The sequence below is a fragment of the Columba livia genome, chromosome 18 (assembly GCF_036013475.1).
Source record: "Columba livia isolate bColLiv1 breed racing homer chromosome 18, bColLiv1.pat.W.v2, whole genome shotgun sequence".
Lineage (NCBI taxonomy): Eukaryota > Metazoa > Chordata > Aves > Columbiformes > Columbidae > Columba > Columba livia.
In genome coordinates this window covers 3,105,171-3,133,109 of record NC_088619.1, presented here as the reverse complement: position 1 = coordinate 3,133,109, position 27,939 = coordinate 3,105,171, and the positions used below count along the sequence as shown (strand labels likewise).

At 61.0% G+C, this 27,939-nt stretch overlaps 7 protein-coding genes across 8 annotated transcripts in view; all 7 read right to left on the bottom strand.

Annotated features, from left to right (window-relative positions):
• LOC135575728 (large ribosomal subunit protein mL38-like) overlaps positions 1-16,256 on the bottom strand; it is a 29,132-nt gene extending 12,876 nt beyond the window's left edge. The window contains exons 1-2 of the mRNA XM_065034495.1: positions 15,386-16,256; positions 12,668-14,802 (exon numbers count right to left, since the gene is read on the bottom strand). Coding sequence (XP_064890567.1) covers positions 14,575-14,802; positions 15,386-15,637 — 480 coding nt within the window. The 5' untranslated portion in view covers positions 15,638-16,256 and the 3' untranslated portion in view covers positions 12,668-14,574. The remainder of the gene's footprint in view (positions 1-12,667; positions 14,803-15,385) is intronic.
• Positions 5-3,043, bottom strand: LOC135575791 (fas-binding factor 1 homolog). Its single transcript, XM_065035165.1, has 6 exons — positions 2,884-3,043; positions 1,905-2,034; positions 1,603-1,682; positions 1,167-1,269; positions 476-1,061; positions 5-232 (listed from the first exon to the last, which is right to left on the bottom strand). The coding sequence occupies exons 1-6, from the start codon at positions 2,945-2,947 to the stop codon at positions 5-7; spliced, it is 1,191 nt and encodes a 396-aa protein (XP_064891237.1). The 5' UTR covers positions 2,948-3,043.
• LOC135575790 (glutamine-rich protein 2-like) lies at positions 6,267-8,378 on the bottom strand. Its single transcript, XM_065035164.1, has 7 exons — positions 8,349-8,378; positions 7,994-8,185; positions 7,614-7,745; positions 7,351-7,428; positions 6,933-7,073; positions 6,658-6,779; positions 6,267-6,342 (listed from the first exon to the last, which is right to left on the bottom strand). The coding sequence occupies exons 1-7, from the start codon at positions 8,376-8,378 to the stop codon at positions 6,273-6,275; spliced, it is 765 nt and encodes a 254-aa protein (XP_064891236.1). The 3' UTR covers positions 6,267-6,272.
• On the bottom strand, positions 8,680-12,661 carry LOC135575695 (corneodesmosin-like). Its single transcript, XM_065034327.1, has 3 exons — positions 10,382-12,661; positions 9,056-9,677; positions 8,680-8,936 (listed from the first exon to the last, which is right to left on the bottom strand). The coding sequence occupies exons 1-3, from the start codon at positions 10,742-10,744 to the stop codon at positions 8,680-8,682; spliced, it is 1,242 nt and encodes a 413-aa protein (XP_064890399.1). The 5' UTR covers positions 10,745-12,661.
• A 21-nt stretch (positions 16,257-16,277) lies between the features above and the next one.
• Positions 16,278-22,199, bottom strand: LOC135575799 (fas-binding factor 1 homolog). Its single transcript, XM_065035174.1, has 7 exons — positions 22,143-22,199; positions 19,182-19,308; positions 18,203-18,332; positions 17,901-17,980; positions 17,465-17,567; positions 16,931-17,359; positions 16,278-16,449 (listed from the first exon to the last, which is right to left on the bottom strand). Exons 1-7 carry the CDS (start codon positions 22,197-22,199, stop codon positions 16,278-16,280), a joined length of 1,098 nt encoding a protein of 365 aa, XP_064891246.1.
• Positions 22,200-22,615: 416 nt separating this feature from the next.
• On the bottom strand, positions 22,616-24,555 carry LOC135575686 (glutamine-rich protein 2-like). Of its 2 annotated transcripts, XM_065034321.1 has the most exons (4): positions 23,944-24,555; positions 23,681-23,758; positions 23,263-23,403; positions 22,616-23,109 (listed from the first exon to the last, which is right to left on the bottom strand). In XM_065034321.1, the coding sequence occupies exons 1-4, from the start codon at positions 24,028-24,030 to the stop codon at positions 22,984-22,986; spliced, it is 432 nt and encodes a 143-aa protein (XP_064890393.1). In that variant the 5' UTR covers positions 24,031-24,555; the 3' UTR covers positions 22,616-22,983. The 2 variants fall into 2 exon arrangements, with proteins under 2 accessions (XP_064890393.1, XP_064890394.1); XM_065034322.1 differs by lacking the exon at positions 23,681-23,758.
• An 8-nt stretch (positions 24,556-24,563) lies between these two features.
• On the bottom strand, positions 24,564-25,933 carry LOC135575685 (uncharacterized). The gene is made up of 2 exons (XM_065034320.1): positions 25,386-25,933; positions 24,564-25,266 (listed from the first exon to the last, which is right to left on the bottom strand). The coding sequence occupies exons 1-2, from the start codon at positions 25,894-25,896 to the stop codon at positions 25,010-25,012; spliced, it is 768 nt and encodes a 255-aa protein (XP_064890392.1). The 5' UTR covers positions 25,897-25,933; the 3' UTR covers positions 24,564-25,009.
• Between the last annotated feature and the right edge of the window lie 2,006 nt (positions 25,934-27,939).

Below are 27,939 nucleotides of genomic sequence, written 5' to 3'. Positions count from 1 at the left end.
CTGATTAAAGGGTCTTGAAAGTAATGGGAGGCCGGAGAATGGAGGACAGGTCGACGACTTGCACAGGTGGAGATGCTTTCCTCAGGGCCCCTATTAATGCATGCGTGTACTCAATGGTATCGCCCACAGAAGGAGAGGAGGATGGAGGGGTTGTTGACAGTTGTGCAGTGTTGTATCGTACTTTCTTGAGGTTCTCCAAGAAGATTCTCTGCTTCTCTAACTCTTTGTCCCCCTGAGAAGAGAGGAAGGATGCGTGGGATGGATCCCAGAAAGTGCCACAGAAACAAGGTCACAATCCAGGGTGTTGCTCACCAACAAGAGAAGTATCCCAAAGCCTCCCTCGTGCCATGTCCCTCGCGAAGGGGACCCCTCCCTGTGCTCCTCCAGAGCCCAGAACCTCGCAGCCTGAGCAAGACCCATGGGGGAAGCCTCCAAGAGCGTCCCTGCCTGGGGAAAGACCCAGCGGGGACCCGACGGCACAGAATGGGGACACCACAAAGCCAGAGTCCAGCAGAGCCAGCGTCTCCCACCCAGGGACGGGCTGAGCAGAGGGCAACCCCTCCGAGCCAAGGACGATGTCCATCTCGGGTTGGACGTGGAGCCAGCCCGAGACAAGCTGCGAGCATCCCCCTCTCCTTGTCTCCGGTGTCACTGCTCTGGCTGCCCGCGGTCTTGAGGGCTCGGCCGTTGTGTCTTGGGCCTCCGAGGGTTCGTTCTTTTTCTCTTGGGCCTCCGAGGGCTCGGCCTTTTTCTCCTCAGTCTCTGAGCGCTTGGCTTTCTTCTCCTGGGTCTCCGTGGGCTCGGCCTTTGTCTCCTGTGCCTTGGCCTGTTCTTCGGCTCTCCTGCGAGCCAAGGCATCGATCAGCCAGTCCATTGGGTCGGGTTTAGGTGCTGCCTCCTCTGCAGCCCCGAGCTGGCTGGCGGGGTCCATGAAATCCTCATCCTCCCAGCCCAGCCAGTCGTCTCCGGCCCTTCTCCTCCGCACGGGATTCCGTCTGCGGGGAGGACGAGGTGTGGAGCGGGGCTCTGGGTTTGTTTCGCTGCTGCTGTTGGCAGAAAACCTGAGGAAGGAGAAGCAGTTGCAGACCTGCCTGCCAGGGGACCCGGGGACCTGCCTGCTCCCCCGCAGGGACAGCGACGCTCCAGACACACGCACAGCACCGTACCTCACCAACTGCCCCATCGCCGGCTGGACCGCGGGCCTGGAGCCCATCGAGGGCTTGTACTCTCCGAAGACAAGCTCCTTCTTGTCCCCGCGCTCTTCCTCCTCTGTTCAGACAAGGAGCCTTGAGTCAGCGCCCAGAGGAGCAGCTGCTGCAAAGACACCAGCCCTCCCCTCCTCCTCCTCCCCCTGCCAGGCTGCCTCGAGGGCAGAGCACAACACTTGTGCATGAGCCGCCTTCCCGCGCTGACCCAGAGCCCCTGGACCGCCCTGCTCACCCGACAGAAAGGGCATTTCCCCTGCAAGGCCACGAGAAATCAAGCTCGCTAGCCCAAGCCAATGCTGTCACCTCTGCAGACCTGCCCAACGTCCCTGGCTGCGCTCACCTGCCTGCTTCTGGGACTTTTTATCCACTTTGAACTCCCTATGCTCTCCCGTACCTGGCTTTTCCAGGACTTTGGCCGCGGAGCCTCGTCCGAACAAGTCGTCCAGCGTGGAGCGCGCTGGCCGGAGCTCCTCTCTGTGGGGACACGGTGGCAGATGGTTTCTCGCAGAGGCAGGGCTGTCCCTCCTCACACAGCCTGGCCAGGCTGCTCTGGCTCTTCTCTGCCAAACCAGCTGCTCTTGCCCCTTGCTGGGACCCACGGGCAGAAGCTCCAGCATCCCCCCCCAGCACGGTGGCACCAGCTCAACGCGCAGCCCACCCCCTGCGTTACTGCCACCACCTCCTCACTGCCCTTACTCTTTTTTTGGGCCTTTGCCACGTCTCAGCACATCCAACAGGTCGTCGCCTTCAGCATCTTCGAACATCGACGTCTTCCTCCTCTGGACCGGGGCCACGGTGCGCAGGGGCGTCTGGCGTGGGGGCAGCTCTGGGGATGGGATGGCACATGGGAGGAGGTCTGAGCAGGGTGGGGTTTGGTTTTTAAACAACAAGAGATCAAAGCAGCCCTGCCTGCTCTTCTCTCCCTGGACCATTTGCGAAGTCCTTTTTCAATGTCTTTTCCGTGACTGAACCTCACAGCAAGTGACAAAGCGGCAACGCGCCACTGCCTGCCCTGTGCCCCTGCAGCCACTGCTGCGACATGGCTGGGGGTCACTGACACTGGGGTTTCCAGCTCTGGCAACACCAGGAGCTTCTTGAGCTTTGCAAGTTTCCAATCGGATCATTCTTGCCCCTCTTCACCCAAAGCCCCTGCTCTACCAACACACCCTGGCCCTTGCCACAACCCACCGGCTGCTACTGGTGTCCAGAGTGGATTTATGGGGGGAAAGGGCCATTTGAGTGGACTATCAGACCCATGAGCATCCCCACTGCAGGAACAAGAGGGGCGAGCGCCTGTAACACAGCCCAGTGCAGCCAGGACCCACCCAGACGTGCCCCCGCTGGGCTTTGCCGTGGACTGGGGATGCTACAGCCACCCAAATCCTGACCCCGAAAACTCGTTGTCCTTTGGCACCGTGCACAACAGGCCGGGTGAGGCCCAAGGGAAGATCTGAGCCTCCCTTCCCGGAAAGGAAAGGCCAGTTCTGTAACCTGGGGCACTCCCTGAGCTGTGGCACAACCAACCCCATTCTCAAGCTGCTCTAGGAATGACCGCACTGCTTAATCAGAGATGGGACTGGGTGGCTTTCCATTTCATCAGCCTGGACCTCACACACACTCAGCCAGGCTGCCGATTCCTTTCCTACAAGGAGGAGGCATCCAGCAACCTGCTTACCTTTCCTGCTGCTCTGTTCTGCTGTTGTCTCAGAGCTGCGCTCAGTGCCACGTTTCACGGGCATCTTCCCTGGGCCAGAACTGGGTTTCGATGTCCCCAGGAAATCCCAGTCCCAGTCGTCCTTGTCCTGGAAAGCAAGAGGATGAGGACGGGCACAGGGCGAGCGAGCGCTGCGGATGCCTCAGCACTGCTTCTCCCTTGGGAGGCTGGTGCTGGGGCCGCGGCTGCAGTGCACGGGGGCTGAGACGGGGGGGATTTTGGTACTTGAAACGCTCTGAGCCCTGAGTCCTGTGCCGAGATCCTGCTGCTGCCTCTGGGAGAAGCGTCAGGAACACCCATGGCCATTGCTTTGGCTGAGGGCTCTTCCTACGACGCTGGAGCCGAAGCGCACCCAGGAAGGCCGGGCTGCAGCAGCGGGTGCTGCCGGGCTCTGCTCCATCCTCGGTACCTGGAAGCCCGTCTCCCACCAGCCACCCACTCCCCTCTCCTGGCTTTTTGCCCTCTCCAAGCCCCTCAAAAACCAGGCTCCAGCTCAGCCTTAAACACACCCGGAATCACAGAACTATTCTGGTTGGAAAAGACCCTCGAGATCATTGAGTCCAACCATAAACCTCACACTACCAAGTCCACCACTACACCATGTCAAACCCCTCCAGGGATGGTGACTCCAGCACTGCCCTGGGCAGCCTGTTCCAATGCCCCACAGCCCTTTGGGGAAGAAATTGTTCCCCAGATCCAAACTCAGCCTCCCTTGGCGCAACTTGAGGCTGTTTCCTCTGGTCCTGGTGCTTGTTCCTGGGGAGCAGAGCCCGACCCCCCCTGGCTCCAAGCTCCTTTCAGGCAGTTCAGAGATCAGAAGGTCTCCCCTCAGCTCCTGTTCTCCAGCTGAACCCCCCAGGTCCCTCAGCCGCTCCATCACACTTGTGTTCCAGCCCCTCACCAGCTCTCTTGCTCTTCTCTGCACACTCTCCAGTAGCTCAAGGCTTCAACCGAAGTCTCCGAATGCACAAATCGCTGAGATGAACAGCACCTCCCGCGATGCTGCAGGACGGAGCAGCCGCCGCGGCACCAACCGCTGCTCCAGCTCATCCTCCTTCCCTTTCCCTTCCCTTCCCTTCCCTTCCCTTCCCTTCCCTTCCCTTCCCTTCCCTTCCCTTCCCTTCCCTTCCCTTCCCTTCCCTTCCCTTCCCTTCCCTTCCCTTCCCTTCCCTTCCCTTCCCTTCCCTTCCCTTCCCTTCCCTTCCCTTCCCTTCCCTTCCCTTCCCTTCCCTTCCCTTCCCTTCCCTTCCCTTCCCTTCCCTTCCCTTCCCTTCTTCTCTCGCTGTTGCTGGGAAATGGAGTCCCTGGTGGGCCCGGGATCGGACTCCAGCCCCGGCGGCTCCGCTGCCCCCCGTCCAACCCCTGCTCACGCAGGGTCACAGAGCAGATCACACAGCTGGGTCCAGGGGCTTTGAATGTCTCAGAGCAGGAGACTCCACACCCGCTCTGGGCAGCCTGGGCCAGGCTCTGGCACCTCCCAGCAAACAAGTTTCTGCTCCTGTTCAGATGGACCCTCCTGTGTTTCAGTCTGTGCCCGTTGCCCCTCACCCTGGCGTTGGGCACCACTGAACAGAGTCTGGTCCATCCTCTGACACCCACCCTGAGATACTGATCCCATTGATCACATCCCTCTCAGCTTCTCTTCTCCAGCTCAACAGCCCCAGCTCTCTCAGCCTTTCCTCATCAGAAAGATGCTTCTTTCAGCATCTTTGTAGCCCACCGCTGGACTCTCCCCAGTAATTCCTTGTCCTTCTTAAAGTGGGGTGCCAGAACTGGACACACAACTCAGATGGAGCCTCACGAGTGCACAGCAGAAGGGGAGGATTCACCTCCCTCAACCTGCTGGCCACACTCCTCCTCCTCATCCTCATGCACCCCAGGTACCATCGACCTTCTTGGCCACAGGAGACACTGCTGGCTCGTGGTCAACCTGTTGTCATCCTGAGCTCCTGTGACAGCTCGGCCTTGCCCGGCCTTGCAGCTCGGCACCTGCTGCTGCTCCTCCGGTTACCAACAGGCAGCCCGGCTTCTTGCACAGCCCCCTGGTTCCCCCCTCACCCCGTCCCCCCAGTTAGTGCCAGGGGGTGCTTCTGAAGCCCATGGACACCTCAGCCCCACCCGGGGTGCAGGATGGGCCTCTGCTGGCTCTGCCCTGGTGCCCACTGGTTTGCTACCCGTGATCCCTCTGGGGGGACCCTGGGTAGCACTGGATCCACCTCTGGGCACCCCCAAAGAGCCTTTTTAGCATTCAGTTTTGTCCTGAAAAAGCAAACACAGCGGGGCTTTCTGCCATCCTGCCCCAGGGACCCACACTCAGACCACACCGGCGCTTGGTTGCCCATCGCCATTTATTGCAGCCGCTGCCGGCTCAGCACCCGGGGCGGTGGGACCGGGGCCGGGACCCCCGTCCTGCCTGGCTGTCAGGGCGCTGATTTAATGCGGTGTGGCAGCAGCTTCGGTGGCAGGGTGAGGCGTCCGGGAGATGAGGCTGGTTGGCACTTCAGCACGGCTAACAGCAGCGGGGAGGCGGTGCCTGGGGGCGAGGGGCAGGGTCAGCCACAGACACCCACCAACAGGGTCCTGCCCCCACCCTGAAGCACACAGGCTGTTGTCCCCCACTGCCCAGCACCACCCCACATGTCGCCCCAGCTCCCTCCATCTCCATCATGAGGACTGGCTGCCCCAGCAGCCAGTGCTGCCCCCACAGCCCAGCCCAGAGCCCAGACCCCCGTCCAACCCTGCCCAGCTGTGGGCACAGACCCGTCCCCCCAGACAGCGGGGTGTCCTCTGCCCCCCGGTGCCCTGACAGGGCCATACTTGGCTGGCTGCTCGAGGTTGTGGTGTCTGGCATCCCCCTTTGCCTTGAGGGCAGCCCAGGGCTCTCCGTTACAGACGGCTGCTTGTTCAGTTGGTTCCCATCAGTGCCGTCCTGGCCCGACAGATGCATCGCGTCCTTCTGGGAAGGGGAGAGCGTGTGACCCAAACACGGGGCCCCATTCCACGTCCCCCAGCAACCCTTCCCCAGCCAGCTCTCCCTGGGGAAACTGAGGCACAGATCACCCCCGCAGGCTCAGCATCCCCCTCCCCACCTCTGCCATCCCTACCTTGTTGGGGCGGCGGGCACTGGGTTGGGATGGCCGTGGGGTGCTGGGCGGTTGGGGCTGGAAGCGCGGGGGCCTGACAGTGTGTGGGCCCCCACAGCTCCGCGGAACAGTGGGGTATCTGCACTCGCCTGTCCGCTCCCTGTGGGACAGGACATGGGGGTGCTCAGTGCCCGGCAGGTGGCACCCCATGTGTCACTCGACGCCAGGGAGGGGTCGGGGGGTGCTCCCTGTTCGGGGGGCAGTTACTCACGGTCCAGACGCCAGCATGTTGAGGGGCCGGTCACAGGACAGGCAATGGAAACCAGGCAGCAGCTGCCTGGAGGGGGGAGAAAAGGGCTGGGGAGCTCCTGGGGGGCACAGCCCCACCTGCACACCAGCCACAAAAAGCCTCTGCACCCACCCCCCAAGACTGGTTCAGGAGGGCTCCTCCCACACGTGCCCCCTCATTGTGCCGCCTCTATCGCTGCGAAGCTGCAGCTGGCAGGAGCACAAGGCACAGCCACTTGCTCAGCATCCCCAGGGGCGCTGCCCACATGGCTCCCACGCCAGGTACCACACCGGCACGAGCCGGGACAGCCAGCAGGAACAGGGCCAGCACTGCCAAAGCCACCACTGTCCCCATCGCACTCACTTCCTAATCCCAGCGGCACTGTCACGCTCTGGCTTCAGCGCCTTCTCCTGGAGCTGCCCGCTGAGGCTCTTCCACCGCTCCTCCTGCTGCTGCTGGAATGCCCCCAGCTCCCGGCGGTCCAGCTGTGGACGGGTGACACCCTCAGCCATCTACCCCAGGATGGGACATGGCGGTCCCCGGGGGCACAGCCGGGAGGGGGGACCCTCGCAAGGATCCTGCCTTAGGCTGCCAGGCCCCCAGGGTGCCAGTGCTGTGTGGAGGGGACGAGCCCTCACCTTGCAGTCCATCTGCCTCTGGAGCTCTTGCTGGAACCGGTGCAAGAACTTCTCCTGGACCGTCACCTCCTCCATCACCTTGTTCAGCTGCTCCACGCACGCCTCAAACTGGCTGCGACTGACTTTGTCTTTGTCTGCTTTCTAGCAATGGGGAAAGACAGGAGAGTGGTTGCAGACAGGATGGAGTGACAACAGGAGTGGGAGACTTGGCCCTGTTCACCCCATCACCCCTGTGGGGTTGGTCCCGCCAGCCGAAGGGACTTGCAGTGACAGAGGGACCTGGCTTGGGACCTGCAGCCGGGCTGGAAATCCTCCCCCTACCTGGCTGGTTCTGCCAGCCAGCACCCAAGGGACAAGGGGTGTTTGTCACTCTGCCCAAAACACCCTTGGCTGGCAGCAGGGCCCCTCGAGCCCGTACCTCATCGATTCCCAGCACCAGCAGCTCCTCCTTGTCTGCTTTCTGCTTCTTGATTCTCTCCAGGGCCTGGGACAGAGCCTTCCAAGGCAGACAGCAGCCCGTGAGCTGCCCCCCGGCCAGCCGAGCACCCCCTGCCTCCCCACCCCATCAGAAGCCTCCAGGAAAGGCACTGGGAAGCTGTGCAGGGCTGCGAGCAGGGTGGCAGGGGGACAGACCCCTTGGGGTCCCAGCCTGGGCTCTGCTTGGGGCTTTCAGCTACCCACCTTGATGTCATTCTGCTCCTGCTGGCGATCCTGCTGGAGGTTTGCAAGGGCCGAGCTGAACTTCTCATAGTCCTTTTGGAGCTGCATGATGCTGGCCTGGAGGCACTTGATCTGCTCGTCCTGCTGCAGGGACTAAGAGGACAAGGCGGTGCTGAGCAAGGGGGTGGCTGCCCCGCGGGGACAGACCCAGGGTATTTTGGCTGATGGCCACGGGCTCTCAGTGCAAGCAGGACATTTGCTCCAAGGCTTTAATTCCCTTCCGTTCTTCTGACTCTGACAAGCCAATTAGGGGGGCAGCGAGGGGCTCCCCTACGTTACAGCCAAGCAGAAATGCCTGGGGGGTCCTGGCAGCTCAAGCCCCCTACACCGCATCTCCTTACCTGTCTCCTCCACTTTGGATAATTGTCCACCTTGCCGCCCGCCTTCTGGGCCAGGGACTCCACCTGCTCCTCGAGCTTCTCGCAGCGCTGGAGGAGCTTCCCCAGCAGCACCCTGGTGTCCGGGCTGCAGAAGTGGCACCCTGCGTGCTCGTGTCCCCCGCTCTGCACCGTTGCCCTCGGCTCGTCCTGCTGCTGGCAGGGGAGGAGGAATCAGCTCTGAGCCGGGCTGGATGCCGCCCACAAGCCCAGGTGCCGTGGAGGCTCCATGGCCCCATCCAGCCAGGGGACGTGGCCGGGACCCCGCCAGGACCCTCCCTAGCCAGCGGGGGCTGGGAGCGCTGCCCCCGGGCCTCACCTCTGCCTGCAGCTGCTGCGCTGCCTCCATCACCAAGTTATTCACGTACTCGGCCGCAAACTGCTCCAGCTCGGCCTGGGTCGGCTCCTGCTGCTTCCCCAGCTCCTTGCGCTCTGCCTTGACCTTCTGTCCCTTGGGCCTGGCCAGCGAGACGGGGGCAGGGGCAGGCTTAGCCTTCGTGGGGGTGTCCCTCGGACCCCAAACTGGGATGCTCCCAGACCCCAGGCTCCCTCGCAGCCCTGCGGGGTAGGAAACCCTCTCCCATCATTTTACCGCGGCTGTCGGGTCATCTGGCCGCTGCCGTCTGCTTTTCTGCCGGCTCCAGCCCCCCTCATCTTTCTGGGAGCATCCTCCACCTTGCTGATCTGGGAACGGCAGTGGGGGCGGTAAGGGCACAGCCCCCTGTGTCATTCCGGCACGGGGACCCTTTCGCTGCCCCCTCCCTGCCCAAACTGGCATCCCCGCAGCCCCTCGGGGACTGCTGCCGGCTCACCTTCTCCTCCTCCCCGCGGAGGGCCCTGGCCATGTCTTGTAGGAAGGACATCTGGCACTTGAGGTCGGCCAGGATGCTGGTGATGCTCTGCCGGCCTAGAGGGACATGGTGCAAGGGGATGTGCTGTTGGTGAGGGGGTCTCTGAGCATGACGAGCCCCTGACCCAGGGTGTCCCCACACCAAAAAACCCCCGCCAGCACCCCCGTGCTCTCACCTCCCTTCGGGAAAAGCTGGCGCACGTTCTCAAGATCTGCACGTTCTGCTTTTGTAGATTTAAGCTGTTCCACCTCCTCCTTCAGACCAGCGTAGACGTTGCCGAGCTGCCCAACCTGTGAGAGAACCTCCCGCATCTCCGACTCGTAGCTGGAGGTGCTGGTGGAGCCCCAGGGCTTGGCCGGCTCTTGGGCATCGCCTGGGATGGTGGCTTGGGATCTGGAGGACGCAGGCTGCACCCCAGGGGTGGTGGTGTGGGTCCCAGGGGATCCTGGCTGCATCCCCGAGGTGCTGGCCTGGGTGTCAGGGGCCCCTGGCTGTGTCCCCAGGCGGGTGGTGGCCTGGGTGCCCCGTGATCCTGGCTGCATCCCCGGGGTGGTGGCGCCGGCACCAATAGACCTCGTGTGATCAGAGGGAGCGCCTGACAACTTCACAGGGGTCGCTGGTTCCCCCTGTGTCCCTGCTTGCATCCCCAGGGAGCCAGACCCTGCAGTCCCCTTGCCGGTCTCCATCCCAGGCTGTGTCCCACGTCCCTTCGGCCCCAGTGCTGAGCTCTTCCTGGCCTGGCTGTCCATGGCCACCTGGGTGGGCTCGGAGGGGGCAGACTGGCCCCCACCGCCCTCCTGGGAAGAAGAGGCAAAGGGCAGCAGGTTTACTGGCAGCTGGGCAGCCGTGAGGACAGACCCCAGAACCCCCCGCCATGTCCCCAGTCCCTGTCCCCAAATCATCATCTCACGGGGCCAAACTCATGTTGAACATGAGAGCCCAAATGCAAAGGGATCATGGAGTCAGCCCGGCCATGGAGCTGGGGGGATGGGACCCCAGGGATGGGACCCCCAGCATCACTGCCCAGCACCCCACCCCACAGGCTGTGCCCCGAGGCAGGAGGGCTGGTGTCCCCGAGGGAGCGGGGGACGCAGCCGCCTCCTGTCCCTGCGCAGCCCGGCAGGGTCCTGGGGCTTCCCCTGGAGCTGGGTGAGGAGAGGGACACCCGTTCAGATGTGGGAGCGGGATTTAAAGAGTATCCCCAAATGAACTGGGGCAGGAGACAGAGGGACGCTGGGCAGGGCTGTGCCTGGGGGCCGCGGCTGAATTGCACGGGCAGAGCTTTATCTCCCCTCCTTCCCCTCCCATGGATCTGTTTTGAGGGCTCTCTAGTTCAAAAGTGCCTTAGCAACTCCTGGGACACCCTTCCCACTCTTCCCTCCTGCTGCCCTTCACGCTGGTGACACCGATGGCCGTGGGGCACGGGCACAGTGTGACAGGGCAGCAGGAGCGGGGAGGGACGAGGGCCCAGCTCCCTCCCGGGGCACCAGGCGATGCTCACCAGGCCAAGTGTCTCCTGGATCTCCTGGATGTCCTCGGCCAGGCCGGAATGCGCCTCCTGCAGGGCATGCATGTCCTCTGCCAGGCCGACATGCGCCTCCTTCATCTCCTGGATGTCCTGTGCCATTCCAGAATGCGCCTCCTGCATCGCCTCCTTCATCTCCCGCATGTCCTCTGCCATGCCAGAGTGCGCCTTCTGCATGGCCCGCATGTCCTCTGCCAGGCTGCACTGCAGCTCCTGCTGACCCTGCTGCCCGATGATCATGGCTTTCAGCAGCTTGTGGAGCGCCACGAAATCCACAACCCCAACTTGGGGTGTCCCGATGGCAGCGTCCAGCATTTCCAACAGACTGCGTGTGGCCATCACTGCTGTTCTGCGTGAAAACACTGAACCCGAAGTAGGGAGACAGGAGCTTTTCTGTCCGGAGGTGATCTTGGAGGGATGGACAGCCAGCAGCCTTTCTCCTGCTCCTTCTTGCCACAGAAAGCGATCAGTCACCAAAACAGATCCAAGTTCCGAAAGCAATCCGAGTGATGAAAGCGATCCAGTCACCAAAGCGATCCAAGTGCCGAAAGTGACCAAACCACCCAAAAGCGGTTCAACCACCAAAAGCGATTCCACCACCAAAAGTGATGCAACCACCAAATGTGATCCCAACACCAAAAGTGATGCAACCACCAAATGTGATCCCAACACCAAAAGTGATGCAACCACCAGTAGTGATCCCACCACCAAAAGTGGTCCAACTGCCAAAATGAGTCCACCACCACAGTGATCCCACCACGGCAAGTGATCCCACCACGGCCAGTGACCAAATGGGCGAGGGGCACAGGTGACAGGGGACAATATAGTGTCTCTGTTGCCCGGCAACAGCCGCCCCAGGAGCCAGCGGGCGCCGCCCTGGTCCTTTGTGATGAAGTTATCCACGGGATGGGAGATGCTGAGGCTCCCTCCTGCCTTTCCCACTTTAACACCTACATTGTAGCTGGTGACACCTCGTATTTCGTTGCAGGTCACTGCAGCCCGTGCCCAGATTCAAAATACAACCAGCCAAGTCATGGGGAATGAAATCTCACTTTACTGAATTAAATACCCTCAGTTTTAATGGCAGAGAGAATGGCTTTATCCGTGTTGTGTACTAAATCAAACTCTTCTGATGTTTAACCCTTTCCTTTCCCCACGGCACAGTTGGCCTCGGAGGCGATTCCCCTTGGTGGCAGATGTGCAGTGACTGGCTCCTGTGTGCACCAGCACCTGGTGCGGGATGCAGCCAGATCTCCAGTGATGGGGAGGTTGCCAGGCTGGGACTCCAAAAAACCATCCATGGCCAATCTGACGGCCCCGCAGATGTGCACCCCCAGCAACACGCCAGCCACGCCGCGTGGCTCTGGCCACCTTCTCCAAGCTGCGAAACCCAGAGAGCAGGCAGAGCAGCAACAGCCCCATCGTTCCATGGCCTGTGCCCCCGGGAGCTTCAGCCCCTTCTGGGCCTCCTCGCCCTACAACCCCCAGCCCGCCTGGCTGCCCCCTCCTCACCCACCGCCCACGGCCTCCACCGCCCCCTGCCCCCCAGAAAGCCACGGCCACCATGGACGGCCAGAGACCAGACTGGGTTGGCGGACGTGGGGGGGTCAGCGGGGGTCCCAGGACAGGGCGTTGGGAGCGGGGGCTCCCCTGAGAATCGCACTGGAAGAATTTTCTAGGTATTATTTCTAGGGTGGGGGGAGCACACACTGCTGGGGAGGGCACTGGCCCTTGAGAGCCGCTAGATGGTCTTTTCTACCCTCACTTTTTAAAAATATGTATCTAATGTATATAAATATCCTAGTGCCAAAAGTGATCAGTCACCAAAAGAGATCCGAATGACCAAAGTGATTCCATCACCACAGTGATCCCACCACGGCCAGTGACCAAATGGGCGAGGGCCACAAGTGACTGGGGACAATATCTGTAAAGGGGTGACACAGAGTGTCAGCGAGACAGTGCAGATCTGAACCCCAGGGCCCCCCCACACACCCACCAGGGCTGGTCGAGCACGCCCTGGTGAAGGTTCTCGGTGTTATTTGAAAATGCTCCTTCAAAATGGGCTTTTAAGAGGTTGTTTCCTCAGACTGCTGTTAGTTTGGGGCAGGACGGCTCCATAAGCGCCCAGGCTGTGCTGTAACAGCTCCCAGACCAGTGCCGGGACCAGCAGGAGCCCACGGGCACAGCTCGTTCACCGGCCCTGTGCCTCCCCCCAGGGCTGCGTCACGGCTCCCCCAGCCCCCCGCACGGGCCATTTCTCACTGAGGAGCTGATGGGAGACCCAGGAAACGCAGCTGTCCCACTGGCACTGTTGAAACGCCAGCCCTGCCGGGGTCATGCCATCCTCGTGCTTTCTGTACAAGTCAAACGAGCTCAAGGTTCGCAGCTTGAGCCTGTGGCTGGAAACAAGACACAAGCACAAGAGCTGAGGTGATTCTCTTTTCTTGCAGCACTCTGGCAGGCAACTACTTCCCCACAGCACCCCAGAGTCTGTAAAACGAAGGCACATCAAAACTGGGTGCTGGGCTCTCTCCTGGGAAGCTCAGTACACGCTGCATCTCACCCAATTTAGCAAACTTGCAGTGCATTGCATACAGCCTTCTTTGGTTTCTGTGGCTGTTCTTTTATCTGGAATGTCACTTCACCTTGTTTGAATGTTATTATTGCTTGCAATTGTTTTCCTAAGTCTCGTCTCCGTAACGGTTTTGGAGACCTGGGCATAGATAAGAACTTAGGAATTCCATTTTGTTTCCCAGTTTCTATTGGATTGGCTGATGAAGAGAGCTTTGTCTCCTTGGCCAGTAGCTCCCACCACAGGTACAAAATCTTCATCTAATGGTATCAATTCCTGATTCAAAACTGAATCAAGAGTTCCAGTCTCAACTAAAATCTAAAATCTCAGCTTCTTTCCCCTGCTTTCCTCTTCTTTCTCCAGAGTTTCACCAGCTCGGAAGCTGAAGGCACATCATCTTCAATTCCACGCCCTGTGGGGACACGCAGTCTTCTATCTCACCCTCCCCTCTCATCAGGCGAGTTTTCTGTCTTATTCTACATGCTGAACAACATGGTTTCAGCTTCTCCTGAGCTTTATTCTGCTCCCTTTTTAACGTGAACACAGCTGGATCCTGGGGTGGCAAGTTAATACCACATTCTGCCTGCCACTCTGGGTGTTTTCGCAAAGTGAAAACATATCAGCGTCCATCACTTGACTGCACTTGCCTTCTCTCTTCAAGAAGAACGTTAACGCCGCATCACTCAGAGTTTCATTCAGGGGCCACTTTTCCTCATCATCTAATTTATACAATGGTGACTGATTATAATATGTCAGCAAGGTTTCTCTATTGACATTATCACCAGGTGGTTCCCCAATCTCTTTCCTGTGAGCTACCATAAGGTTAGTATGAAGTGAGTTATAACGGATGAGTTTCTTACTATTAATTACTAGTCAAATATAAGCTAAGCTCTGCTTCTAAACAAGGTGTTCCTTCATCTTGCGGTCTCTTTGTCAGGCAGAAGGATTTAAAACTTGAAAAATATCCCCTCGTTTTGCAGCTGGTTAGAAAGCATTTAGCACGTCATGGGTTAATGATGGGTACGTCTTTGTAACTTTACCAGAGTCCACATTAATTTAGCGGCTTCTCTTCATCCAGAGAAGGGAGGACGGTCGGGACGCGGGCAGAGGTGAAGTGTTGCAGGGCGCTTTCCTCGGGATCTCCATAAATAACCACATAACAGCAAAGAAACAGTCTGGACGTGGGGCCTCTCAGCAGGAGGAGCATGAGACGAAAGAGACTTGGGCTTGTAAACCCCCCCAGTCTGTGCACCCGCTCTTCACGCATCTTTCACGAGCCTGTTGGTCCAGTGGTAATTTTGGGTCTGGGGCCTTCGTTGTTTCTTCTTGGATTCTCTTCCTCTGTCTTCCAGGCAGTTTTTTCTCTGTCCTTATCTCGATATGTCGAAGCATAGAATACAACTAAAGGAATTTAAGTGAGTACATTTATTCTGCAACAGTCCTTCCTTTCTTTTTATTAAGCATCCTCGCTAATGTGTCCAAACGAACTCCTGAAGTCCTTGAGGCCTCTAACGCGTACCCACAGTCTCACATCCGATGTTATTACAAGTCACGACAGAAGCAGAGCTGACAGAATGGACACTGGGGCAGAGCCTGATTAAAGGGTCTTGAAAGTAATGGGAGGCCGGAGAATGGAGGACAGGTCGACGACTTGCACAGGTGGAGATGCTTTCCTCAGGGCCCCTATTAATGCATGCGTACACTCAATGGTATCGCCCACAGAAGGAGAGGAGGATGGAGGGGTTGTTGACAGTTGTGCAGTGTTGTATCGTAATTTCTTCAGGTTCTCCAAGAAGATTCTCTGCTTCTCTAACTCTTTGTCCCCCTGAGAAGAGAGGAAGGATGCGTGGGATGGATCCCAGAAAGTGCCACAGAAACAAGGTCACAATCCAGGGTGTTGCTCACCAACAAGAGAAGTATCCCAAAGCCTCCCTCGTGCCATGTCCCTCGCGAAGGGGACCCCTCCCTGTGCTCCTCCAGAGCCCAGAACCTCGCAGCCTGAGCAAGACCCATGGGGGAAGCCTCCAAGAGCGTCCCTGCCTGGGGAAAGACCCAGCGGGGACCCGACGGCACAGAATGGGGACACCACAAAGCCAGAGTCCAGCAGAGCCGGCGTCTCCCACCCAGGGACGGGCTGAGCAGAGGGCAACCCCTCCGAGCCAAGGACGATGTCCATCTCGGGTTGGACGTGGAGCCAGCCTGAGACAAGCTGCGAGCATCCCCCTCTCCTTGTCTCTGGTGTCACTGCTCTGGCTGCCCGCGGCTTCTTCGAGCCCACCCGGCCCAGCCCAGGGCTCAGCCATGATCTCAGGAGACCCCCCGGCTCTCAGGGCCCCATCGGGTTCCGCCAGCCCAGCTCCCCCAGCGGCTCCGCAGCCCCTTCCAGCCCCGCTCTCCCCCCACCTCACCTGCTGGGCCTGGAACTTCAGCAGCTGCATCTGGGCACTGAACATGGAAGACAGGGAGGCCTTTTCCTGCTTCAGCTGCTCCTGATCCTGCTTCAGCTGCTCCTGATGCTGCTTCAGCTGCTCCTGCTGCTTCAGCTGCTCCTGTTCCTGCCTCAGCTGCTCCTCCTGCTGCTTCAGCTGCTCCTCCTGCTGCTTCAGCTGCTCCTCCTGCTGCTGCAGGACCTGCAGCTTGTCCCAGAACTCGGACTGCATCCTGCGTGCCTCCCCCAGGGCTCGCTCCCCCTCTGCGTGCTTCTGGGCCAAGAGCTGCAAGGCAGAGCGGGTGGGGAGGTTGGGGACAGGGACCCTCACTGCCCTGCGCTGGGGCTCCTCTGGGCGTCCCCTTGTTCCCCTCCCGGCACAGGATTCACAAGTTCAGGAGGGGTGTGAGACTCTGGCTTGTGCTGCAAACCATGGTGCAGATGCTCCGCGTACCTCCTTTGTGCTTCTGATCATCTCCTGCTGCTTCCGGACACGTTGCACGGCCCCGACCACCTTCTCCTTCTCCAGCCGCATTTCCTGCCAGGCCTCGTCCAGCCTCTGCCTGTCTCTCCCCAGCTGCTCCTTCTTTGCTTCCAGCTCCTGGCGCTGTGGGCAAGGACCTGCCGGAGGAGGGGAGCACAGGCCAGAGCCCGGTACCTGTGGCTGCTCTCCTGGACATCCAGGTGCTCCTGGTGCTGCCGCTGGGCACTCTCCAATAACACTTGCTGCTGCGCCTGCTCCTCCTCCAGCATCCGGACCTGCCGGGCACCCAGGAGAAGGTTCCTGTGCTGCCCTGGGGACAGAACCCCCACAGCAGCACTCGATGGCCGTTGTTGGCATCTCTGCACAGGGAGGTTCCTCCTCTCTCCCATCACCCTGATGCTGTTTGGAGCAGACACGGCCCCTTCTCCTCCCCCGGGTCACCCATGGCCCCCATCCAGCAGGCGCTGGGGCTCTCCTGGCTCTCCAGCTCTGCCACGTGGGCCTGGGCGCTCAGCAGCTCTGCCCGACAGTCCGATGCTGCTGGGGAGGCGGCCAGCTGGCTGCAAGCAAAAAGCACCCGATGTGGTCAAGCCGAGGAGGCCACGAAAGACAAGATCCCTCCCCAACGCCAGTTCCTGCCTCGCAGGTGAAGCCTCCGTCCCGCTCGCCTGCGGCAGGATTCAGCCTTTTGGCTGCCGAGGGAGCAGAGACGCCAACAGCTCCGTCCCTGGTGCTCCCCTGGCTGCATGCGCCCCCTTCCCCGGGCACCCCCAGCTCGCACCCCCTGCCCACCGCTCCAGGCACTGGGGCTGCAATTCCCTTCTGAGCCCCATTGGGACGGCACAAGTCTGAACCTGCCGAGGGGAACGGGACTGCGGGCTGGATCAGCGGGACAAAGACCCGCGGCATTACCCCAACTGGATACGAGAAAGTGCTTAACACGAATTGGGTCAATCTGAGGCAAGCGCTGCTGAGAGCTGCTGCTGCAGCAGCCACACGTGGAGCAGACGGCAGCGCTGCGGCCATTGACCGGGCCTTTACCTGCCGGGAGAGCGGGGACCCGGCCCTTCGCCCGCGGTCTCTGAGGGCTCGGCCGTTGTGTCTTGGGCCTCTGAGGGTTCGTTCTTTTTCTCTTGGGCCTCCGAGGGCTCGGCCTTTTTCTCCTCAGTCTCTGAGGGCTTGGCTTTCTTCTCCTGGGTCTCCGTGGGCTCGGCCTTTGTCTCCTGTGCCTTGGCCTGTTCTTCGGCTCTCCTGCGAGCCAAGGCATCGATCAGCCAGTCCATTGGGTCGGGTTTAGGTGCTGCCTCCTCTGCAGCCCCGAGCTGGCTGGCGGGGTCCATGAAATCCTCATCCTCCCAGCCCAGCCAGTCGTCTCCGGCCCTTCTCCTCCGCACGGGATTCCGTCTGCGGGGAGGACGAGGTGTGGAGCGGGGCTCTGGGTTTGTTTCGCTGCTGCTGTTGGCAGAAAACCTGAGGAAGGAGAAGCAGTTGCAGACCTGCCTGCCAGGGGACCCGGGGACCTGCCTGCTCCCCCGCAGGGACAGCGACGCTCCAGACACACGCACAGCACCGTACCTCACCAACTGCCCCATCGCCGGCTGGACCGCGGGCCTGGAGCCCATCGAGGGCTTGTACTCTCCGAAGACAAGCTCCTTCTTGTCCCCGCGCTCTTCCTCCTCTGTTCAGACAAGGAGCCTTGAGTCAGCGCCCAGAGGAGCAGCTGCTGCAAAGACACCAGCCCTCCCCTCCTCCTCCTCCCCCTGCCAGGCTGCCTCGAGGGCAGAGCACAACACTTGTGCATGAGCCGCCTTCCCGCGCTGACCCAGAGCCCCTGGACCGCCCTGCTCACCCGACAGAAAGGGCATTTCCCCTGCAAGGCCACGAGAAATCAAGCTCGCTAGCCCAAGCCAATGCTGTCACCTCTGCAGACCTGCCCAGTGTCCCTGGCTGCGCTCACCTGCCTGCTTCTGGGACTTTTTATTCACTTTGAACTCCCTATGCTCTCCTGTACCTGGCTTTTCCAGGACTTTGGCCGCGGAGCCTCGTCCGAACAAGTCGTCCAGCGTGGAGCGCGCTGGCCGGAGCTCCTCTCTGTGGGGACACGGTGGCAGATGGTTTCTCGCAGAGGCAGGGCTGTCCCTCCTCACACAGCCTGGCCAGGCTGCTCTGGCTCTTCTCTGCCAAACCAGCTGCTCTTGCCCCTTGCTGGGACCCACGGGCAGAAGCTCCAGCATCCCCCCCCAGCACGGTGGCACCAGCTCAACGCGCAGCCCACCCCCTGCGTTACTGCCACCACCTCCTCACTGCCCTTACTCTTTTTTTGGGCCTTTGCCACGTCTCAGCACATCCAACAGGTCGTCGCCTTCAGCATCTTCGAACATCGACGTCTTCCTCCTCTGGACCGGGGCCACGGTGCGCAGGGGCGTCTGGCGTGGGGGCAGCTCTGGGGATGGGATGGCACATGGGAGGAGGTCTGAGCAGGGTGGGGTTTGGTTTTTAAACAACAAGAGATCAAAGCAGCCCTGCCTGCTCTTCTCTCCCTGGACCATTTGCGAAGTCCTTTTTCAATGTCTTTTCCGTGACTGAACCTCACAGCAAGTGACAAAGCGGCAACGCGCCACTGCCTGCCCTGTGCCCCTGCAGCCACTGCTGCGACATGGCTGGGGGTCACTGACACTGGGGTTTCCAGCTCTGGCAACACCAGGAGCTTCTTGAGCTTTGCAAGTTTCCAATCGGATCGTTCTTGCCCCTCTTCACCCAAAGCCCCTGCTCTACCAACACACCCTGGCCCTTGCCACAACCCACCGGCTGCTACTGGTGTCCAGAGTGGATTTATGGGGGGAAAGGGCCATTTGAGGGGACTATCAGACCCATGAGCATCCCCACTGCAGGAACAAGAGGGGCGAGTGCCTGTAACACAGCCCAGTGCAGCCAGGACCCACCCAGACGTGCCCCCGCTGGGCTTTGCCGTGGACTGGGGATGCTACAGCCACCCAAATCCTGACCCCGAAAACTTGTTCTCCTTTGGCACCGTGCACAACAGGCCGGGTGAGGCCCAAGGGAAGATCTGAGCCTCCCTTCCCGGAAAGGAAAGGCCAGTTCTGTAACCTGGGGCACTCCCTGAGCTGTGGCACAACCAACCCCGTTCTCAAGCTGCTCTAGGAATGACCGCACTGCTTAATCAGAGATGGGACTGGGTGGCTTTCCATTTCATCAGCCTGGACCTCACACACACTCAGCCAGGCTGCCGATTCCTTTCCTACAAGGAGGAGGCATCCAGCAACCTGCTTACCTTTCCTGCTGCTCTGTTCTGCTGTTGTCTCAGAGCTGCGCTCAGTGCCATGTTTCACGGGCATCTTCCCTGGGCCAGAACTGGGTTTCGATGTCCCCAGGAAATCCCAGTCCCAGTTGTCCTTGTCCTGGAAAGCAAGAGGATGAGGACGGGCACAGGGCGAGCGAGCGCTGCGGATGCCTCAGCACTGCTTCTCCCTTGGGAGGCTGGTGCTGGGGCCGCGGCTGCAGTGCACGGGGGCTGAGACGGGGGGGATTTTGGTACTTGAAACGCTCTGAGCCCTGAGTCCTGTGCCGAGATCCTGCTGCTGCCTCTGGGAGAAGCGTCAGGAACACCCAAGGCCATTGCTTTGGCTGAGGGCTCTTCCTACGACGCTGGAGCCGAAGCGCACCCAGGAAGGCCGGGCTGCAGCAGCGGGTGCTGCCGGGCTCTGCTCCATCCTCGGTACCTGGAAGGCCGTCTCCCACCAGCCACCCACTCCCCTCTCCTGGCTTTTTGCCCTCTCCAAGCCCCTCAAAAACCAGGCTCCAGCTCAGCCTTAAACACACCCGGAATCACAGAACTATTCTGGTTGGAAAAGACCCTCGAGATCATTGAGTCCAACCATAAACCTCACACTACCAAGTCCACCACTACACCATGTCAAACCCCTCCAGGGATGGTGACTCCAGCACTGCCCTGGGCAGCCTGTTCCAATGCCCCACAGCCCTTTGGGGAAGAAATTGTTCCCCAGATCCAACCTCAGCCTCCCTTGGCGCAACTTGAGGCTGTTTCCTCTGGTCCTGGTGCTTGTTCCTGGGGAGCAGAGCCCGACCCCCCCTGGCTCCAAGCTCCTTTCAGGCAGTTCAGAGATCAGAAGGTCTCCCCTCAGCTCCTGTTCTCCAGCTGAACCCCCCAGGTCCCTCAGCCGCTCCATCACACTTGTGCTCCAGCCCCTCACCAGCTCTCTTGCTCTTCTCTGCACACTCTCCAGTAGCTCAAGGCTTCAACCGAAGTCTCCGAATGCACAAATCGCTGAGATGAACAGCACCTCCCGCGATGCTGCAGGACGGAGCAGCCGCCGCGGCACCAACCGCTGCTCCAGCTCATCCTCCTTCCCTTTCCCTTCCCTTCCCTTCCCTTCCCTTCCCTTCCCTTCCCTTCCCTTCCCTTCCCTTCCCTTCCCTTCCCTTCCCTTCCCTTCCCTTCCCTTCCCTTCCCTTCCCTTCCCTTCCCTTCCCTTCCCTTCCCTTCCCTTCCCTTCCCTTCCCTTCCCTTCCCTTCCCTTCCCTTCCCTTCCCTTCCCTTCCCTTCCCTTCCCTTCCCTTCCCTTCCCTTCCCTTCCCTTCCCTTCCCTTCCCTTCCCTTCTTCTCTCGCTCTTGCTGGGAAATGGAGTCCCTGGTGGGCCCGGGATCGGACTCCAGCCCCGGCGGCTCCGCTGCCCCCCGTCCAACCCCTGCTCACGCAGGGTCACAGAGCAGATCACACAGCTGGGTCCAGGGGCTTTGAATGTCTCAGAGCAGGAGACTCCACACCCGCTCTGGGCAGCCTGGGCCAGGCTCTGGCACCTCCCAGCAAACAAGTTTCTGCTCCTGTTCAGATGGACCCTCCTGTGTTTCAGTCTGTGCCCGTTGCCCCTCACCCTGGCATTGGGCACCACTGAACAGAGTCTGGTCCATCCTCTGACACCCACCCTGAGATACTGATCCCATTGATCACATCCCTCACAGCTTCTCTTCTCCAGCTCAACAGCCCCAGCTCTCTCAGCCTTTCCTCATCAGAAAGATGCTTCTTTCAGCATCCTCGTAGCCCACCGCTGGACTCTCCCCAGTAATTCCTTGTCCTTCTTAAAGTGGGGTGCCAGAACTGGACACACAACTCAGATGGAGCCTCACGAGTGCACAGCAGAAGGGGAGGATTCACCTCCCTCAACCTGCTGGCCACACTCCTCCTCATCCTCACGCACCCCAGGTACCATCGACCTTCTTGGCCACAGGAGACACTGCTGGCTCGTGGTCAACCTGTTGTCATCCTGAGCTCCTGTGACAGCTCGGCCTTGCCCGGCCTTGCAGCTCGGCACCTGCTGCTGCTCCTCCGGTTACCAACAGGCAGCCCGGCTTCTTGCACAGCCCCCTGGTTCCCCCCTCACCCCGTCCCCCCAGTTAGTGCCAGGGGGTGCTTCTGAAGCCCATGGACACCTCAGCCCCACCCGGGGTGCAGGATGGGCCTCTGCTGGCTCTGCCCTGGTGCCCACTGGTTTGCTACCCGTGATCCCTCTGGGGGGACCCTGGGTAGCACTGGATCCACCTCTGGGCACCCCCAAAGAGCCTTTTTAGCATTCAGTTTTGTCCTGAAAAAGCAAACACAGCGGGGCTTTCTGCCATCCTGCCCCAGGGACCCACACTCAGACCACACCGGCGCTTGGTTGCCCATCGCCATTTATTGCAGCCGCTGCCGGCTCAGCGCCCGGGGCGGTGGGACCGGGGCCGGGACCCCCGTCCTGCCCGGCTGTCAGGGCGCTGATTTAATGCGGTGTGGCAGCAGCTTCGGTGCCTGGGTGAGGCGTCCGGGAGATGAGGCTGGTTGGCACTTCAGCACGGCTAACAGCAGCGGGGAGGCGGTGCCTGGGGGCGAGGGGCAGGGTCAGCCACAGACACCCACCAACAGGGTCCTGCCCCCACCCTGAAGCACACAGGCTGTTGTCCCCCACTGCCCAGCACCACCCCACATGTCGCCCCAGCTCCCTCCATCTCCATCATGAGGACTGGCTGCCCCAGCAGCCAGTGCTGCCCCCACAGCCCAGCCCAGAGCCCAGACCCCCGTCCAACCCTGCCCAGCTGTGGGCACAGACCCGTCCCCCCAGACAGCAGGGTGTCCTCTGCCCCCCGGTGCCCTGACAGGGCCATACTTGGCTGGCTGCTCGAGGTTGTGGTGTCTGGCATCCCCCTTTGCCTTGAGGGCAGCCCAGGGCTCTCCGTTACAGACGGCTGCTTGTTCAGTTGGTTCCCATCAGTGCCGTCCTGGCCCGAGAGATGCATCGCGTCCTTCTGGGAAGGGGAGAGCGTGTGACCCAAACACGGGGCCCCATTCCACGTCCCCCAGCAACCCTTCCCCAGCCAGCTCTCCCTGGGGAAACTGAGGCACAGATCACCCCCGCAGGCTCAGCATCCCCCTCCCCACCTCTGCCATCCCTACCTTGTTGGGGCGGCGGGCACTGGGTTGGGATGGCCGTGGGGTGCTGGGCGGTTGGGGCTGGAAGCGCGGGGGCCTGACAGTGTGTGGGCCCCCACAGCTCCGCGGAACAGTGGGGTATCTGCACTCGCCCGTCCGCTCCCTGTGGGACAGGACATGGGGGTGCTCAGTGCCCGGCAGGTGGCACCCCATGTGTCACTCGACGCCAGGGAGGGGTTGGGGGCTGCTCCCTGTTCGGGGGGCAGTTACTCACGGTCCAGACGCCAGCATGTTGAGGGGCCGGTCACAGGACAGGCAATGGAAACCAGGCAGCAGCTGCCTGGAGGGGGGAGAAAAGGGCTGGGGAGCTCCTGGGGGGCACAGCCCCACCTGCACACCAGCCACAAAAAGCCTCTGCACCCACCCCCCAAGACTGGTTCAGGAGGGCTCCTCCCACACGTGCCCCCTCATTGTGCCGCCTCTATCGCTGCGAAGCTGCAGCTGGCAGGAGCACAAGGCACAGCCACTTGCTCAGCATCCCCAGGGGCGCTGCCCACATGGCTCCCACGCCAGGTACCACACCGGCACGAGCCGGGACAGCCAGCAGGAACAGGGCCAGCACTGCCAAAGCCACCACTGTCCCCATCGCACTCACTTCCTAATCCCAGCGGCACTGTCATGCTCTGGCTTCAGCGCCTTCTCCTGGAGCTGCCCGCTGAGGCTCTTCCACCGCTCCTCCTGCTGCTGCTGGAATGCCCCCAGCTCCCGGCGGTCCAGCTGTGGACGGGTGACACCCTCAGCCATCTACCCCAGGATGGGACATGGCGGTCCCCGGGGGCACAGCCGGGAGGGGGGACCCTCGCAAGGATCCTGCCTTAGGCTGCCAGGCCCCCAGGGTGCCAGTGCTGTGTGGAGGGGACGAGCCCTCACCTTGCAGTCCATCTGCCTCTGGAGCTCTTGCTGGAACCGGTGCAAGAACTTCTCCTGGACCGTCACCTCCTCCATCACCTTGTTCAGCTGCTCCACGCACGCCTCAAACTGGCTGCGACTGACTTTGTCTTTGTCTGCTTTCTAGCAATGGGGAAAGACAGGAGAGTGGTTGCAGACAGGATGGAGTGACAACAGGAGTGGGAGACTTGGCCCTGTTCACCCCATCACCCCTGTGGGGTTGGTCCCGCCAGCCGAAGGGACTTGCAGTGACAGAGGGACCTGGCTTGGGACCTGCAGCCGGGCTGGAAATCCTCCCCCTACCTGGCTGGTTCTGCCAGCCAGCACCCAAGGGACAAGGGGTGTTTGTCACTCTGCCCAAAACACCCTTGGCTGGCAGCAGGGCCCCTCGAGCCCGTACCTCATCGATTCCCAGCACCAGCAGCTCCTCCTTGTCTGCTTTCTGCTTCTTGATTCTCTCCAGGGCCTGGGACAGAGCCTTCCAAGGCAGACAGCAGCCCGTGAGCTGCCCCCCGGCCAGCCGAGCACCCCCTGCCTCCCCACCCCATCAGAAGCCTCCAGGAAAGGCACTGGGAAGCTGTGCAGGGCTGCGAGCAGGGTGGCAGGGGGACAGACCCCTTGGGGTCCCAGCCTGGGCTCTGCTTGGGGCTTTCAGCTACCCACCTTGATGTCATTCTGCTCCTGCTGACGATCCTGCTGGAGGTTTGCAAGGGCCGAGCTGAACTTCTCATAGTCCTTTTGGAGCTGCATGATGCTGGCCTGGAGGCACTTGATCTGCTCGTCCTGCTGCAGGGACTAAGAGGACAAGGCGGTGCTGAGCAAGGGGGTGGCTGCCCCACGGGGGCAGACCCAGGGTATTTTGGCTGATGGCCACGGGCTCTCAGTGCAAGCAGGACATTTGCTCCAAGGCTTTAATTCCCTTCCGTTCTTCTGACTCCGACAAGCCAATTAGGGGGGCAGCGAGGGGCTCCCCTACGTTACAGCCAAGCAGAAATGCCTGGGGGGTCCTGGCAGCTCAAGCCCCCTACACCGCATCTCCTTACCTGTCTCCTCCACTTCGGATAATTGTCCACCTTGCCGCCCGCCTTCTGGGCCAGGGACTCCACCTGCTCCTCGAGCTTCTCGCAGCGCTGGAGGAGCTTCCCCAGCAGCACCCTGGTGTCCGGGCTGCAGAAGTGGCACCCTGCGTGCTCGTGTCCCCCGCTCTGCACCGTCGCCCTCGGCTCGTCCGGCTGCTGGCAGGGGAGGAGGAATCAGCTCTGAGCCGGGCTGGATGCCGCCCACAAGCCCAGGTGCCGTGGAGGCTCCATGGCCCCATCCAGCCAGGGGACGTGGCCGGGACCCCGCCAGGACCCTCCCTAGCCAGCGGGGGCTGGGAGCGCTGCCCCCGGGCCTCACCTCTGCCTGCAGCTGCTGCGCTGCCTCCATCACCAAGTTATTCACGTACTCAGCCGCAAACTGCTCCAGCTCGGCCTGGGTCGGCTCCTGCTGCTTCCCCAGCTCCTTGCGCTCTGCCTTGACCTTCTGTCCCTTGGGCCTGGCCAGCGAGACGGGGGCAGGGGCAGGCTTAGCCTTCGTGGGGGTGTCCCTCGGCCCCCAAACTGGGATGCTCCCAGACCCCAGGCTCCCTCGCAGCCCTGCGGGGTAGGAAACCCTCTCCCATCATTTTACCGCGGCTGTCGGGTCATCTGGCCGCTGCCGTCTGCTTTTCTGCCGGCTCCAGCCCCCCTCATCTTTCTGGGAGCATCCTCCACCTTGCTGATCTGGGAACGGCAGTGGGGGCGGTGAGGGCACAGCCCCCTGTGTCATTCCGGCACGGGGACCCTTTCGCTGCCCCCTCCCTGCCCAAACTGGCATCCCCGCAGCCCCTCGGGGACTGCTGCCGGCTCACCTTCTCCTCCTCCCCGCGGAGGGCCCTGGCCATGTCTTGTAGGAAGGACATCTGGCACTTGAGGTCGGCCAGGATGCTGGTGATGCTCTGCCGGCCTAGAGGGACATGGTGCAAGGGGATGTGCTGTTGGTGAGGGGGTCTCTGAGCATGACGAGCCCCTGACCCAGGGTGTCCCCACACCAAAAAACCCCCGCCAGCACCCCCGTGCTCTCACCTCCCTTCGGGAAAAGCTGGCGCACGTTCTCAAGATCTGCACGTTCTGCTTTTGTAGATTTAAGCTGTTCCACCTCCTCCTTCAGACCAGCGTAGACGTTGCCGAGCTGCCCAACCTGTGAGAGAACCTCCCGCATCTCCGACTCGTAGCTGGAGGTGCTGGTGGAGCCCCAGGGCTTGGCCGGCTCTTGGGCATCGCCTGGAATGGTGGCTTGGGATCTGGAGGACGCAGGCTGCACCCCAGGGGTGGTGGTGTGGGTCCCAGGGGATCCTGGCTGCATCCCCGAGGTGCTGGCCTGGGTGTCAGGGGCCCCTGGCTGTGTCCCCAGGCGGGTGGTGGCCTGGGTGCCCCGTGATCCTGGCTGCATCCCCGGGGTGGTGGCGCCGGCACCAATAGACCTCGTGTGATCAGAGGGAGCGCCTGACAACTTCACAGGGGTCGCTGGTTCCCCCTGTGTCCCTGCTTGCATCCCCAGGGAGCCAGACCCTGCAGTCCCCTTGCCGGTCTCCATCCCAGGCTGTGTCCCACGTCCCTTCGGCCCCAGTGCTGAGCTCCTCCTGGCCTGGCTGTCCACGGCCACCTGGGTGGGCTCGGAGGGGGCAGACTGGCCCCCACCGCCCTCCTGGGAAGAAGAGGCAAAGGGCAGCAGGTTTACTGGCAGCTGGGCAGCCGTGAGGACAGACCCCAGAACCCCCCGCCATGTCCCCAGTCCCTGTCCCCAAATCATCATCTCACGGGGCCAAACTCATGTTGAACATGAGAGCACAAATGCAAAGGGATCATGGAGTCAGCCCAGCCATGGAGCTGGGGGGATGGGACCCCAGGGATGGGACCCCCAGCATCACTGCCCAGCACCCCACCCCACAGGCTGTGCCCCGAGGCAGGAGGGCTGGTGTCCCTGAGGGAGCGGGGGACGCAGCCGCCTCCTGTCCCTGCGCAGCCCGGCAACGTCCTGGGGCTTCCCCTGGAGCTGGGTGAGGAGAGGGACACCCGTTCAGATGTGGGAGCGGGATTTAAAGAGTATCCCCAAATGAACTGGGGCAGGAGACAGAGGGACGCTGGGCAGGGCTGTGCCTGGGGGCCGCGGCTGAATTGCACGGGCAGAGCTTTATCTCCCCTCCTTCCCCTCCCATGGATCTGTTTTGAGGGCTCTCTAGTTCAAAAGTGCCTTAGCAACTCCTGGGACACCCTTCCCACTCTTCCCTCCTGCTGCCCTTCACGCTGGTGACACCGATGGCCGTGGGGCACGGGCACAGTGTGACAGGGCAGCAGGAGCGGGGAGGGACGAGGGCCCAGCTCCCTCCCGGGGCACCAGGCGATGCTCACCAGGCCAAGTGTCTCCTGGATCTCCTGGATGTCCTCGGCCAGGCCGGAATGCGCCTCCTGCAGGGCATGCATGTCCTCTGCCAGGCCGACATGCGCCTCCTTCATCTCCTGGATGTCCTGTGCCATTCCAGAATGCGCCTCCTGCATCGCCTCCTTCATCTCCCGCATGTCCTCTGCCATGCCAGAGTGCGCCTTCTGCATGGCCCGCATGTCCTCTGCCAGGCTGCACTGCAGCTCCTGCTGACCCTGCTGCCCGATGATCATGGCTTTCAGCAGCTTGTGGAGCGCCACGAAATCCACAACCCCAACTTGGGGTGTCCCGATGGCAGCGTCCAGCATTTCCAACAGACTGCGTGTGGCCATCGCTGCTGTTCTGCGTGAAAACACTGAACCCGAAGTAGGGAGACAGGAGCTTTTCTGTCCGGAGGTGATCTTGGAGGGATGGACAGCCAGCAGCCTTTCTCCTGCTCCTTCTTCCCACAGAAAGCGATCAGTCACCAAAACAGATCCAAGTTCCAAAAGCAATCCGAGTGATGAAAGCGATCCAGTCACCAAAGCGATCCAAGTGCCGAAAGTGACCAAACCACCCAAAAGCGGTTCAACCACCAAAAGCGATTCCACCACCAAAAGTGATGCAACCACCAAATGTGATCCCAACACCAAAAGTGATGCAACCACCAAATGTGATCCCAACACCAAAAGTGATGCAACCACCAGTAGTGATCCCACCACCAAAAGTGGTCCAACTGCCAAAATGAGTCCACCACCACAGTGATCCCACCACGGCAAGTGATCCCACCACGGCCAGTGACCAAATGGGCGAGGGGCACAGGTGACAGGGGACAATATAGTGTCTCTGTTGCCCGGCAACAGCCACCCCAGGAGCCAGCGGGCGCCGCCCTGGTCCTTTGTGATGAAGTCACCCACGGGATGGGAGATGCTGAGGCTCCCTCCTGCCTTTCCCACTTTAACACCTACATTGTAGCTGGTGACACCTCGTATTTCGTTGCAGGTCACTGCAGCCCGTGCCCAGATTCAAAATACAACCAGCCAAGTCATGGGGAATGAAATCTCACTTTACTGAATTAAATACCCTCAGTTTTAATGGCAGAGAGAATGGCTTTATCCGTGTTGTGTACTAAATCAAACTCTTCTGATGTTTAACCCTTTCCTTTCCCCACGGCACAGTTGGCCTCGGAGGCGATTCCCCTTGGTGGCAGATGTGCAG

Excerpts from the sequence above, each read along its gene's own strand:
- LOC135575791 (XM_065035165.1), bottom strand. The coding sequence starts at position 2,947 with ATGCCCGTGAAACGTGGCACTGAGCGCAGCTCTGAGACAACAGCAGAA. Across the intron at positions 1,270-1,602 it reads CAAAGTCCTGGAAAAGCCAG|AGGAGGAAGAGCGCGGGGAC; the intron begins GTACGGGAGAGC and ends TTGTCTGAACAG. Across the intron at positions 1,062-1,166 it reads GCGATGGGGCAGTTGGTGAG|GTTTTCTGCCAACAGCAGCA; the intron begins GTACGGTGCTGT and ends CTCCTTCCTCAG.
- LOC135575790 (XM_065035164.1), bottom strand. The coding sequence starts at position 8,378 with ATGGAGGCAGCGCAGCAGCTGCAGGCAGAG. Across the intron at positions 8,186-8,348 it reads CGCAGCAGCTGCAGGCAGAG|CAGCAGGACGAGCCGAGGGC; the intron begins GTGAGGCCCGGG and ends CTCCCCTGCCAG. Across the intron at positions 7,746-7,993 it reads ATCCAAAGTGGAGGAGACAG|TCCCTGCAGCAGGACGAGCA; the intron begins GTAAGGAGATGC and ends TTGTCCTCTTAG.
- LOC135575695 (XM_065034327.1), bottom strand. The coding sequence starts at position 10,744 with ATGGCCACACGCAGTCTGTTGGAAATGCTGGACGCTGCCATCGGGACA. Across the intron at positions 9,678-10,381 it reads TCCAGGAGACACTTGGCCTG|GAGGGCGGTGGGGGCCAGTC; the intron begins GTGAGCATCGCC and ends TCTTCTTCCCAG. Across the intron at positions 8,937-9,055 it reads CCAGCTTTTCCCGAAGGGAG|GCCGGCAGAGCATCACCAGC; the intron begins GTGAGAGCACGG and ends ATGTCCCTCTAG.
- LOC135575799 (XM_065035174.1), bottom strand. The coding sequence starts at position 22,199 with ATGCATCTCTCGGGCCAGGACGGCACTGATGGGAACCAACTGAACAAG. Across the intron at positions 17,568-17,900 it reads CAAAGTCCTGGAAAAGCCAG|AGGAGGAAGAGCGCGGGGAC; the intron begins GTACAGGAGAGC and ends TTGTCTGAACAG. Across the intron at positions 16,450-16,930 it reads GGTCCCCGCTCTCCCGGCAG|CCAGCTGGCCGCCTCCCCAG; the intron begins GTAAAGGCCCGG and ends TTTTGCTTGCAG.
- LOC135575686 (XM_065034321.1), bottom strand. The coding sequence starts at position 24,030 with ATGCAGCTCCAAAAGGACTATGAGAAGTTCAGCTCGGCCCTTGCAAAC. Across the intron at positions 23,759-23,943 it reads AGGAGCAGAATGACATCAAG|GCTCTGTCCCAGGCCCTGGA; the intron begins GTGGGTAGCTGA and ends CTGCCTTGGAAG. Across the intron at positions 23,404-23,680 it reads TGGTGCTGGGAATCGATGAG|AAAGCAGACAAAGACAAAGT; the intron begins GTACGGGCTCGA and ends CCCCATTGCTAG.
- LOC135575685 (XM_065034320.1), bottom strand. The coding sequence starts at position 25,896 with ATGGAGACCGGCAAGGGGACTGCAGGGTCTGGCTCCCTGGGGATGCAA. Across the intron at positions 25,267-25,385 it reads CCAGCTTTTCCCGAAGGGAG|GCCGGCAGAGCATCACCAGC; the intron begins GTGAGAGCACGG and ends ATGTCCCTCTAG.